Source organism: Sceloporus undulatus, chromosome 2 (assembly GCF_019175285.1).
Source record: "Sceloporus undulatus isolate JIND9_A2432 ecotype Alabama chromosome 2, SceUnd_v1.1, whole genome shotgun sequence".
In the NCBI taxonomy this organism is placed as follows: domain Eukaryota; kingdom Metazoa; phylum Chordata; class Lepidosauria; order Squamata; family Phrynosomatidae; genus Sceloporus; species Sceloporus undulatus.
Window position 1 is genome coordinate 27,894,878 of NC_056523.1, and position 12,781 is coordinate 27,907,658.

General features: G+C 41.6%; 1 protein-coding gene across 8 annotated transcripts in view; it reads left to right on the forward strand.

The window, feature by feature from the left end:
* Positions 1-445: 445 nt before the first annotated feature.
* The window catches only part of PTPRG (protein tyrosine phosphatase receptor type G), a 745,385-nt gene continuing 733,049 nt past the window's right edge, over positions 446-12,781 (forward strand). For 6 of the 8 annotated variants that reach the window (XM_042447270.1, XM_042447268.1, XM_042447271.1 and 3 more), the window contains exon 1: positions 585-799. In XM_042447270.1, the coding sequence (XP_042303204.1) occupies positions 715-799 (85 nt within the window). In that variant the 5' untranslated portion in view covers positions 585-714. Of the gene's footprint in view, positions 800-12,781 lie in introns of all 8 variants that reach the window. The other 2 variants (XM_042447272.1, XM_042447274.1) reach the window with 1 other exon arrangement.

The following is a 12,781-nucleotide window of genomic DNA, read 5'->3' on the forward strand; positions in this document are numbered from 1 at the left end:
TGCTGCCGCTGCTGCTGAGACGGGGGAGGCTGGGCTGGGGCTTTCTTGGGCCGGGGGTTGGGGTTGTGGTTGTCGCCTCCGCCTCTGCCTGGGGCTGGCCTCCTTCCCAAGCATGGCTTGCCTGCTCCGGCCTCCGAGGAGGGAGCAGCCCGCTTGAAGGAGGAAAAGAAGAAGGAGAAAGAGAAGGAGAAGAAGGAGGAGGAGGAGAGTCCAAGGCTCTTTGGGGGGAAGTTGTGAGGCCTCCTGCTCCTGGTCCTCGTCCTCCTGCAGCCGAGCCCTGAACTCTGGGACTCCCTTTGGATTTCCCTCCAGCCAGGAAAAAGGAAGAGGGAAAGGAGAAAAAGGAAGGAAGGAAGGAGAAGAAAAGAAAGACAAGGAAGGCAAGGCGAGCGGCGAGGGTTATTTTGCCAAGGCTCTCTCGCTCTCCTCCTCTTTTAACCAAATCTCTGGATTGTTTCTCCTAAAAAGAGAGCGAGCCCTTCCTTCCTTCCTTCCTTCGGTTTCTGGCAGAAGGGAAGAGGGCAGCCCTCTGGGCAAGTTGATTCTTTCCTTTTCCTTCTTCTTCTTTCGGGGTGTGTGTCTGGCTCGGTCTGGCTAGAAGCCCCGCTTTCCCCTCCTCTCCCCTCTTGCCTTGAAAGAAAAGAAGGAGAGAAAGAGCGAGAGAGAGAGAGAGAGCAGCCCCCCTCTGCCTTTTTTCGATGTTCGGCTTTGGACATGCGGAGGCTACTGCAACCGTGTTGCTGGATCTTGGGCTTCAAGATCGCCCTCTCGGCGCTGCAGTCCGTGGTCTGCCTCCCCGGTGAGTGCCAGCCAGGGCCTGCCAGGGATCGGCATGGGCATGGCTTTGGGGTGCCCCTCCAACCCCCATTTGTGATCCTCAATAAGAGAGGGTGGGGGGCTGTTTTGTTTTCCGTGGGGGTGTGTGTGTGTGTGTGTTACTCCTATCCTCACTACTGTTGTTGTTATTGCTACTATTCGACTGGATCTTTTCGGGAAGGAGCCTGGCTTGCCCCTTTCCTTTTCTTAGCTTCGGGAAGAGAAAAGGAAAAGGAGGCTGAAGAAAAGGAAGGCACCCAAGCCTCAGCCCCGGCCCTTGGTGACCCTCTGCCCAACTTGTGCGGCTCCCTCCCTGGCTTCTCCTCCTCCTCTTCCTTGGCTTCCTCCATCCCCTGCTCTCTGTGGCAATGAATGGCTGGGAGGGAGGGAGAGAAAGAGGCAGCCCTCGTCTCTCTTTCCCTCTCTCTCCCTGCCTGTCTGCCTGCTTTGCTTCTCCCTTCTCTGTCTTTTAGGGTTGCCACTTCCAAACCCTCTCCTTGCCTCGTTTAGCAGCTCCATGATGTAACCACTGCCTCCCCAAAAGCTGGCAGGCCCCCTGGCACCTTCCGAGGCAGGAGAGATGGGCTTGCACTGCACACACTCCCTCTGAGCTTTCCTTGGTGAATTTTAGGACTGGGAGGAGAAAAGCGGGGGGGGGGGGGGAAGCAGCTCCTTCCTTTGGGGTTGCCCTTCCTTCCTTCATTGAACTCCTCTTCAACAAGGATTAGTATTAGGGAAGATAATGGGAACCCCTCCCCACCCCCTAACCTTATTCCATTGCACTGCCCAGGATTTGGTGCATTGCTTCCCTGGGCAGAGAGCCTGGCCATCCCCGGCTAACGAGGCCAGGTGTGCCTCCTGGGTGCATGCATGCAAAGCTCCTTATACCAAAGGCAGTGTGTGTGTGTGTGTGTGTGTGTGTGTAAGCAGTGCTTTCCAGCTGGGGATTGCTGCCAGCCCTTCGCCCTCCATTCCTTGCAGCCCGGGAGATGCTGGTGATAACTTGGGTCCCCCGCTCCCTGCCTTCCCCCTTGGCTTGGCTCCCACCCTTGCCCTTGCTCTGTGGGGGGAATGGATGTAGGCTCAGGGCTGGGGAGAAGGAATGAGAGGGTCAGCTCCTGCTCCTGGAGGCGGGGAAGGGAAGCATAGAGAGCCTGCAGACTTGCTGGCCTTGCCCCTGCCTCTCCTTTCCTTGGCTGTTCAAGAGAACTGTGGCTACCCAACTCCCTTGGTGCCAGGCTGCTGCTGGGCGTTTGCTTGAGCCTCTCCTGCTTCTTGATGGGTTGGTTGTGTTGATTTGGGAATTGGGGGGGGGGAGGGTCTCCTTTCCATGGAGTTGCAGAGCGCAGCAAACTTCTCCCCCTTCCCTTTTTACAAACAGAGCCTGATACAAGTTAAAAATGTCAGGGAAGTTGAGAGGGGAAAAGAGGGGTGTGTGTGTGTGTTTCTTTTCTCCCCTCCCCGTGTACAGTAACGCAGCTGGCCCAGTAGAGGCAGCCCTGAGCTTCTCTCTTTGCTGGATTCTGTTCAACACACAGCCCCCAAGTCCCCCAACATAATGCACACAGATCTCTTGGTAAGAGCTGTTCTTAAGGGGAGCATTAACCCATCCCTGTTTTGTAGATGGCATGGTATTACTGTCAGAGCCTGGCTTTGGCTTATTAATTTCAGCGCAGCATTGCACACCACAGCTGGAAAGAAAGAACCATCTGAAGCTTGCCTAGATATTGCAAGCGAAGTGTTTACACTGCCTCTCTATGCAGTTCTCTGGAATATAATTTCCTTCCATTCTTAGCCCTTTTTTGGAAAATGTGTGTGAGGGAATCAATAGCTGGCAAATTTGCTTGAAGAGATTTTCCTGTTGTACATACTACATCCTTTCTCTAGCTTGTGTGTACTGCTCAAAAGCTAAGCTGGTCAACTTATTGCAGCCTCTATATGTGTCTACTCAGAAGGGAGCCATATTGAGTAGAATCATTTTCTCACACACACACACACGTGTGTGTGTGTGTGTGAGAGAGTTGTACTGCTAATTACCTGGGAGTAAGACCAATTGAACTCAGTGGGAGTTGCATCTTAGTAGAATGTGCATAGGATTGCACTGTCACTGGGAACCATGTCCAGTGCATGTTTCCTTTGGGTTGAGCCCCATGGGATTAAGTAGGACTTTCTCCCTGCCATGTATGCATTTGAATTTGAATTCCTCTTATTCCAGTCTTCTTGAAATGAGCAAAATCATCTAAGTTTACAGAACCCTATAGATGTAGCATGGGTTGCCTCTACCCATATGCACCCCCTTGACACCTTTTCCTGTTGCCAAATTCATATTCAACCCCTTCCCCACACTGCAGTTTGTTTTATTAGGCTTTTAATACTTTTTATTAGTGCTTCTTTATAGCTCTGATTAAAAAGGAGAAAGTTTTGTGACATTGACCTTTTTGATGTCCTTTTTTTAAAACACCCTGGATCCTTTTATAGACTGAAATAAAAGTTTTTAGAGGGAGGCAAGACTTGCAAAACAGAAGATACAATTGAGTGTAGACATTTGCTGACAGAGTAAGCCCCATTCAACATAGTGGGGACTTGTTTCCAAGTAAGCATGCAAAGGATTGTGAAAGATCAAAATTAGACACCTATACAAATGATTAAGCCATAATTCAAATATCCCTTCTTGTAGCAGCTCCTTCGGACAAAGAGCAGATTTCAGTTCAAAGTTAGAAAGAGAGAAAAGGAAAAGAGGGTTTTTAAAAATTCTCCCTGTTTGAAATTCTGAAGCTCTTGAGAAGAAACATTTATCTTCTTTGTATTGATTTCTTCTCGATTTCATCCTTCCAAGTGAAGCCTCTCTTTCTGATTCTGGTATATATTGTACAGTAATTACATCTAGAAGGCAGGCTGTCGGAGCACTTCAAGAAAACAAGCATAGATGTCAGTTTAATAGGGCTCTATTGTAGGAGTTGTGAATTTATATCCCTGGAATCTGAAGCAGGTAACCCTTCATGCATTACTGGCCAACAGAAGAGCAGGCTCATGGGAGCCATACATTTGTGTGGCTCCCCAGGCTGACAAAAACTTGTGGGGCTCCTGAACCTGCTTGTGGGGAGACCTGGATTGAGGGGGTGATACAATCAGTTCCACCCAAGGGATCATCTTGAATAAGAAGTAAATTAGGACAATGGATCCTGACCATGACTGATTCAGAGTAAAGAATCCCTGGTGTTACTCAGGCACTGCCATGGCTGACCTCTACCATCACTGACCGTACATCACAAATGGAGGTAGCTTACCAGGGGCTGTAGGCTCTATTTCAGAGGAAGGAATTGGAAAAATTACTTAGACAAGGTATTCTTTGTTTAAGAAAGCCTTATGAAATCCATGGTGTATCCAGCATAAGTCAGCAAGTGACTTGAAGGCACATACACACAACACATATAATGCCTTTAGTAGATTACTGTGAATAATAAAGTGTGGATGACTATTCTTGCTTGTTGCTGAAACTATGTGAGATCTTAAAATAAAGCATCAAAACCTCAACCTGAAATGGTCATTGCAAAGGCTCCTGAATTATCTTAGTCCAGACCTTTAAAAAGAGTTCAGTTTTTGTTACTGATATGAGGGGAGATAAGTTATGTTACTAGACAAATGCTATTAATAGGTTCTAAAACTCTTTCACTGCCTCATCTGTAGAAAAGGTTCCAAATACAGGACTGTCAGGCTTGAGAAGTGTGCAGTAGGATTCATAACATCATCTGCTGGAAATTCAGATGCAGTGTGGATGCACATGGGACAGTTGTGGATGAGAATAGCTGAAGAAATCCTGAAGCTAATTTCAGGAAAAGGAAGTGTGAATGGCCTGTAAGTGGCCAGTTGCGTGTGTGTTTATGGTGGGAATCAGTGAGAATATTGGGGGGCAGGGATTGGTATCCTTCCTGTTGTTGTTGGATTTCACATCCCAGTAGCCTCAGATAGCATAATGAAGTAGTAAGGAGTGCTGGGAGTTGGAGTGTAAGAATAGATGGAGATTGCAGATTTCCCAGTTATAACATTGCCATAGGGAAAGCTTTATAATGCTTCATTCTTTTATCTTCCCCTGCTTTATGGCCAGAAAGGCTTAAATGAACATATATGGGTTTGCAGATAAATACTTGTCACTGTCGTAAGGGTAAAATTCGTATGCATTTCAACTCTGAAGTAAGTTTCAATGTGCGTTTGGAGGTATCTACTCTCAAGTGAATGTACGTGGGTTGAATCCACTGTTGCGTGAATGGATTTCTGTTCATGTAGTAGGATTTTTCTGCAAGTATATTTGGTGGGCATAGAAGGCAAAAGGGGCAATTGTTTCAATAAAACCAGTGGACAGCAAGCATGATCTACAACCCTTGTGGCCACAGCACTATGCTGCACAACTGTGAATACTTAGTAGAAAACATGTGCAACTGAAAAACTCAGTGCCTTATTTTTGAGTAAATTTTTCATTATACCTGGAAGCTTTGCTGGTAGTATAGAAATAACTTCACTGATTTTGTTTAATTAATGAAAACTAAATCTATAAAACTAGTATTAGACAGTTAAATTATAAATCTATATTAGACATCTCAGTCAGTTTCCATATTTTATGGCAACTGAATAGCTCTCCCGTCATTGACATTGTATTTTCATAGCATGTTACACATATTCTGAGTTGAAGCACAGGTGTACTTTGGCCTTGTACAGATGTATATATGCACGGTATTTGCTTTCTGTTCCAGAAGGGGGAAAAAGAGCATTTACCAATAAACAGTTAAAAACTGCAAACTTTCCTTTTTCTCATTCATGAGGCATTCTTTATTCAGAGCATTTAGTAGGTCACAAAGTTCTGTGGAACCTGAATACCTGCAGTCTCAAAATTACTAAGCTTTGCACAGTACGGCACATAGTTAAGTGGGCTTGAATCATTCTGACACCAGGGAGACCTCAAAGCCATGTGCAGGATAGGGTAGCATACGTTTAGATTTAACAACGAAAATATGCATAATTGAGCCCTCATATTTGTCTGTGGAAAAAGGGGCTGTTTTCTCCACAGAAATGATGATTGATGTTTAAGACCATGTTAGGATGTGTATGTGTATATGTGCCTTCAAGTAGCCTTTCAACTTATGGCAACCCCATGATTTTCACAGGGCTTTTGTAGGCAAGGAATACTCAGAGGTGGCTTTGCCAGTTCTTTCCACTGAAATATAGCTGGCGGCGTCTAGTATGTATTGGCATACAGTGGCTGTAATCTATGTATTTAAACCCATTGAAATCAGTAGGTTTAGGTGCATCTAATGTACTAGATTACTGCCTGTGAGTATGTATAAATCAATATTTATGGGCTTAGCTGCTATATATGTAGTATTATATACCTCCTTATGGACATTATAAGTTTCTCTGGGAGCCTTTTTGGCTGAAGAGCAGCTTATAAAAATGCCAAATAAATAAACAAATTAGGCTTCCCCTTTTGGGAATTATTTTGGGAATACAACATATATTTTCTGTTATAATATGGTTTCATATATTGATGATAGTGTATGGATTTATGTCTTATACATGCCAATGTTTCTGAATAGGAACTTTTAAAATGTTAGAAATGTGTCCTTTAAATATTTTTATGTTCCTCCCTGCTGAATGTGTTTGTAATTCCATGTAATTCTTTTTTCTTCAATTGTGTTTGGAAAGTGTCCTTATATCAGTTTTTCTATAAAAGATTGCTTGTGTGAATGTGTGTCTTCCGGAAAGTGTGGAATGCACAGGAGAGGGCCCTCCAAGACTTGTCTTAGTGCTATAGCTTTATGGAGATGACACATCTTACATTTTAATGATGCCTGTAGTTTTGAATGTCCCCCCTCCCCCCAATACTTTATATTTCTGGAAGTGTGTAATGAAGTCCTTGCAGATTAGGAGTGTCAAATGTCTCTCTTCTGTTTTTCCCCAGCAGTGGCAGATGAGTAGTCAGTAGCAAGCTTCAGAGGAAAAGCTGAGTGGAGAATTTTGATATCCAGTGGCAGATTTTGAGAAGCTGGGTTTTGCAGTTAATGATGCCAGGATGTAGCTTTTGAAATCTCCTAGCAGTCTTGGAAGCCATGTATCTTTAAAAATACACTGCGGTGTTTTAAGAAAGGGACATGCACGTGCAAAACCAGAAAGAAAATATTACCAGTTACAAGAAATGGGATACTGATGGTGGAGTTTCCATGTATTGCGCCTTACATGTATAAATCTACTTATATGGAAGAAAGCTGGACCACAAAGGTTACTTTTTGGATAGCAGCTGCTAGAATCCCTATACATCATGGCCACCAGAGATTCTGGGAGTTATACAGTAGTCCAAAAAAGGAATGTTTCCACGCTCTGGAGGAAGGTTATATTTACTTTAGGATTAGAATAGTAAAAGGATAGTTCTTTGTGGTGGTTTTTATTTTTGTCATCTCTTACCCTTTTCCTGCTTTGGGTGCTTAAACAACATCTGCAATAAGCTTTCTCATTTATTGGGAAAATAAGACTTTTTAACATGCTGCATTTTCATAAGTAATCTAGCCCAGAGCCTTCATGTTGAATGGCTGTCACCCTCTTCTGTGGCTCTTGATGTTCTTGATGTGCTATTTTGGCTGGAAGAAATAAAATACTGAGAAAGTTGTGAATTCCCTTGGGAAGAAAGAAATTAACATCAGTAAGCTTGTTGTGTATTGTCTGCAGAGCTTCAGAAATGCTTGTGAATTGTCAGATCTTTGGAGAGCTGAGGCTCTATCAGTAAGATTTGGGATTTAAAAAAAATCCTTATGCATTTTTAATGAGAGCTTTGCCTTTTTTCTAAATCCACACAACTTGTAGTCTTGTTCATTGTATTCACTTATGAAAACCACTTTAAGACACTGAATGTTATGATCAGAGTCCCACTTAGCAGCTGATTTGCTTCTGGAAATCATGTTAGCTCTAATTTTAAGTGCTCTATGGCTGCACCTAAAAGAGCCACAGAGCACTAGTTGGAACTGTCTTGTTAAGATTCACATAAACATGGACAGCAGTGTTCCAGGCAACTGGCCACACTTGTGCTTAATGATGCTCATATTAATATATTTCCACTAGATTTGGAGATGGTCACCAAGCAAAAAGGCTTTAAATGGGGATTGGAAAAACCTGTGAAGTATAAGGCTGCTAATAACTTCTGGTTACAAAGGTTATGTAGCATCTCCAGAGTCAGATTTGCTGTATGTAGTAGTATAGCAGGATGGTATAGTTGTTTGAGTGTTAGACTGGGATTACAGGAGGCTAGGGTTTAAATCCACTGGGAGACCTTGGGCAAGTGACACGTTCTCTACCTAAGAGAGAGGCAATGGCAAACCTCCCCTAAATAAAGCTTCCCAAGAAAACTCTTTGATAGGTTCCCTTTAGGATTGCTGTAAGTCAGAGGTGAACAAGAACAACAGAAGTTGGAAAGGTCTGTTGCTGTCCTGTGCTGTATATAGGATTTGTGGTCACTTTTGGAAAAAAGGAATGGTAGACTAGATGGACTTTTAATTTGATTTAAATTATATTTTAATTATATATAAACATAACTGTAGGTATAAATACTGTAGAATAGCAAGCAACACAGTACACTACAACTTACAACATTCCCCCCTCTCTATAGCTCCCCCTCAAAATAAATAAATAAATAAATGTTGACTTCACATTTGACAAAACAAACAATGGATCCCTTATCCTTTCCCCATTTCTTTCTTATATAAACATCCTGTATTCAATTCAATTTTAGTTTTAACTCTTTATAACTAAAACAGGATGAAAAATACAAAAAGAAACTTTCCTTACAGAGTCATCTCTTTCTTAACCTAAATAAATCCAATCAATCTTCAGAGGGTTTTTGATGTTTGTAAACCCACTATCTGAGATCAGTTCCAATAGCTTCCATTCTGTGGACTCTTGAATAACAGGAAAATGAAAGGGGGGGGGGCGCAATTTAACCTGTTTCAAACAATCAAAACGTATGATCTTGAACACTTTAGTCCAAAACATTGACTTTTTAAAGAGTTGGGCTATATATTTTTTTGCCTCGCTAATAAAATTAGCAACTACTAGAGTAAAAGTCTGATCCCAGGAATGTGGCTTGCAAATCTGGAAGATCAATGCTAAACCTAGTAGGGCTTCACTATACTAGATGTCTATTTTCATTGTTGTTCATTTTGTAAAGAGCTGAAATTTGGTTCTGTTTGCTGGCAGGAAGGAGACTATCTTTTAAAGAGAGGGAAACATTTTCTGTAAATTTCTCCACTAAAATAGTGACTTGTGCCTCAACTTCCCAACCTCAAAGGCACACTTGGTTAAATTCTTTGGGCAATTTTGAAAAAGCCTGATAAACAAGTGGGTGATGGCGAAATGATACAAATGCATTGTACTGTATTTCTATTTTGGGGTGCTCACCACAATATATATATATATATATTTAGATGCATATAAAATGTCATGTGAATAAATTTGACAACTAGGCACCTGCAAAGACATGTCTTGTACATGTGTCATGAAGGTGTGATTGGTTGCTGCTCCCTGTAAAATGGTCCTCATTTCCTCCAGAGCCTGGAAAAGGTCCCTTTTGGATTACAGGTTTCAAAATTTCCTAGCCTGCTGGCTGAGGGATTCTGGGGACTTTAATCCATAAAGTAACTTTTTCAAGCTCTGATTTCACCTGCTGGACAGAGTCAGCAATAGCAGCTATTACAGTGAGCCTGTCCTCAAAGTTTTACCCTGCAATCTCATCTTGAAACTAATGTATTGTGGGTTTTGAGTATGTGCGTATGTATGTGTATTCTGATTCTGTGTATTTATAAGGACAAACAGATAATTCTAAGATGATAAAGCCTTTGCTCCAGCTTTTGTATTCTGTATTAGATACTATCTTGTTTGTTTTGGCCATGCAGACTTTTCTGAGCCTAAGGGTATAGCAATAAAAATTTGTCTCTAATATGCTGAAGCCTATAATGGTTGAAATTACGAGGGAGTCTAATTTCTGTTTGCTTTTAAGTTACTACAGTTTTCACTTTATTACTGAGAAATATATTATTAATTGCTGCTATGTTCACACCAAGCTGCGATACTTTATGATTATGTATTCCTGCTTGCAATCTTTTTTTGCCAGGCTTAATTATATGGGGCTTTTAAACTATAAGCCTTCGCATTTTACCCCACTAGTTGCTGCTGTGATAAATCTTTGAATATATAACACGGAGTGTAATATGTAATATATTAAAAAGATCTTACTTCTCTTGTTTTCCCTTCAGAGTCTTTCTGAGCAGCAAGATATCAATAACTTGATTCAGTATACTAGATATCAATAACATAGGCTTTTCATGATGTTTGGAAGCAAGGTTTCACAATGTAACCTTGAAGATATTATTTTTCTCCCGGTAGAGAATATCTATTGAACAGTCTTTCTTGAAAGACAGACAAGGACTCTGATTAGTGTTCAACTTTCCATGATATAATGCTGAAACTTTATTCAGAAGCATTATCACATAGCTTGTTTGGCATTGCTGTAATAAAGTTTTATTTCTCCTCCAGCTTCTTACAGCCAAAGGTCCATTGAGTTTTAACCATCACATGGTGCACCATTTGGCTTGGTACACTGTATTTTGTTTCATTTTGAGAATGATTTTCCTGAAATTCTATTTCTGGACTTCACTTACTTGTCCAGGAGTGGGCAATGCATGGCATACAGATGGATATGAACATCTGTCTGTCTGCCTTGTCTGAGGGAAACATTTCTCATGTGAAAGCACATTTCTACCTTCAAAACAGGTAGATACTCCCTGCACACCCAACCTACATGTAGTTACACACTCTTGGAAACAAATTGGAATGTCAACAGTTGGAATATGTTTACCTTATTTTAAAGGGAAAAAAGCACTTTATATATGGAAAAAAATCATTTTTATGTGTACCTTGCTGCTGATTTTGTACAGTAGTTCTGGCACTGCAGCAACATGGTGCATCCCCCTGCACATTGCAATAGGAAGGGATTGGTCCCCAGGCCTGCAGAAGCTATCCCGCTTGCACTATTTTTCCAGTTCCTTTGGAAAGGCCTAATATTGTTGTTTACTTTTGTCAAGTCGATTTTGACTTATGGCGACCCTATGAATGAGAGACACCTGATCCTCAGTAGCCTTTTTCGGGTCTTGCAGACTCAGAGATAGGACTTCCTTGACTTGAGTTTATCCAGCTGTAATGCAGTTTTCCTCTTTTCCTACTGCCTTCTACGTGGTTAAGCATTATACACTGGTGCCTCGGGATACGAAATGATCGGGTTACGAAATTTCCGGGATACGAAAAAGTTGGATTGGCAAAAACTGTTTCGGGTTACGAAATATTTTTCGGGTTACGAAATTCATTTCGGCGCGAAATTCAAATGCTGCAAAGTGCAGCTATAGGCTTTCCAGTGCTATGGAAAAAGTGTTTCGGGTTACGAAATTTTCGGGTTACGAAAGGAATGGCGGAACGAATTAATTTCGTAACCCGAGGCACCAGTGTAATCTTTTCTAGCGTGATACAGTCAAAGTATGCCAACCTCAGTTTAGTCATCTTAGGTTCTAGGGAGAATTCAGACTTGATTTGGTCTAGGACCCATGCATTTGTCTTTTTAGCAGTCCACTAAGTAGAAAAAGTAGAACTTTTCTATTGGGACATAACCCCCATACATGATATGTCTGACACAGTATCAACAAATGTATTTTACTTAAGGTCTATCTACACTACAAAGTTTAGTTTAGTACAGCTAAAACCCTCATGGTTCCATCCTTTAAAAATCCTATAATATATAGTATTTGCAATAGAGAGTTCTAGTCCACTCCCCTGAACTATAAATTCCCAAGGTACTATGAGTGTAGGATTTGAGGATTATTTTAAGGGCAGCTAGTATTATAGCTCTATAGATCACTCATCGTTAGCAGTCTTGTTCTGTTTCTCAGAGTATTACTAGCCATTTAGGAAGATAAGTGTAACATGGATTTTGTATGTAAAAATACATAGTATCCCAGAATACATTTCTGGGTACAGTGGATGGTTATCAGCTGCAACTTTCAGCCAGATTTTTCCCCAGTTTCAGAACAAAGCTTAACTGGTTAGTTAACGCATTAGTAGTGCAACCATCTAAAGTTCCAGAGTAAGTAACAGTAATAGCACCAACCTGGCTTCAAGTTAAATCACAAGCAATTCAATAACTTATTTTATGGGAGTAGCATTTCTTACTCTGAATGTCAGTGGGCAAATCTCTCCTCTTTCCTTGGGGACAGTAAAAGTAGCTTCTCAGTGTGAGCAAGGAAGTGAAATAGCTAAAATGACATGGTTTGCTTCTGCTCTTTGAATGTATACCTATGTGCTTTTGTTTTTCATGGTGTAGTGCTAAAGTTTGAAATACAGATGTGCACTATGACACTGTCTACAGCTGTAACACCAAGAGGTGTCAACAGATATTGATAGCTGTATTGATCCTTATCAACAATCCAATTCTAGCAGTTTTTATGCCCATCATGAGCCAGAAAGTCTTCTATGAAATGAATGGCATTAAACTGCTCATTCAAGACCAAGATTAGACAGCTCATAAGAATACATTATTGTTGGGAACAATTGATAGGTTTCTCCTAAATATTTGGGTGTATTAGTGTGGTTTTTTTGTATGTGTGTTTATCTGCAAATGTCTGGACTATCCCAAATCTGCTAATTTCTGCCTTGTATATGGGTAGAGTGGCTTTGAGTGCAGCTCTCTGAGAATGGAAATCGATACACACACACACACAAATATCTACTAATATTAATTACTATATTACCCTTTCTATATGACGGGGGATCCGTTCTGCCCCCCCCCATGTATGGGGAAAATGAGTAAGGTGAAAGCATATTTATTCTTATGATGCTGCGGTCCTGTGCACATTTTTTTCCATGGGGCTTGCCGTACACATAA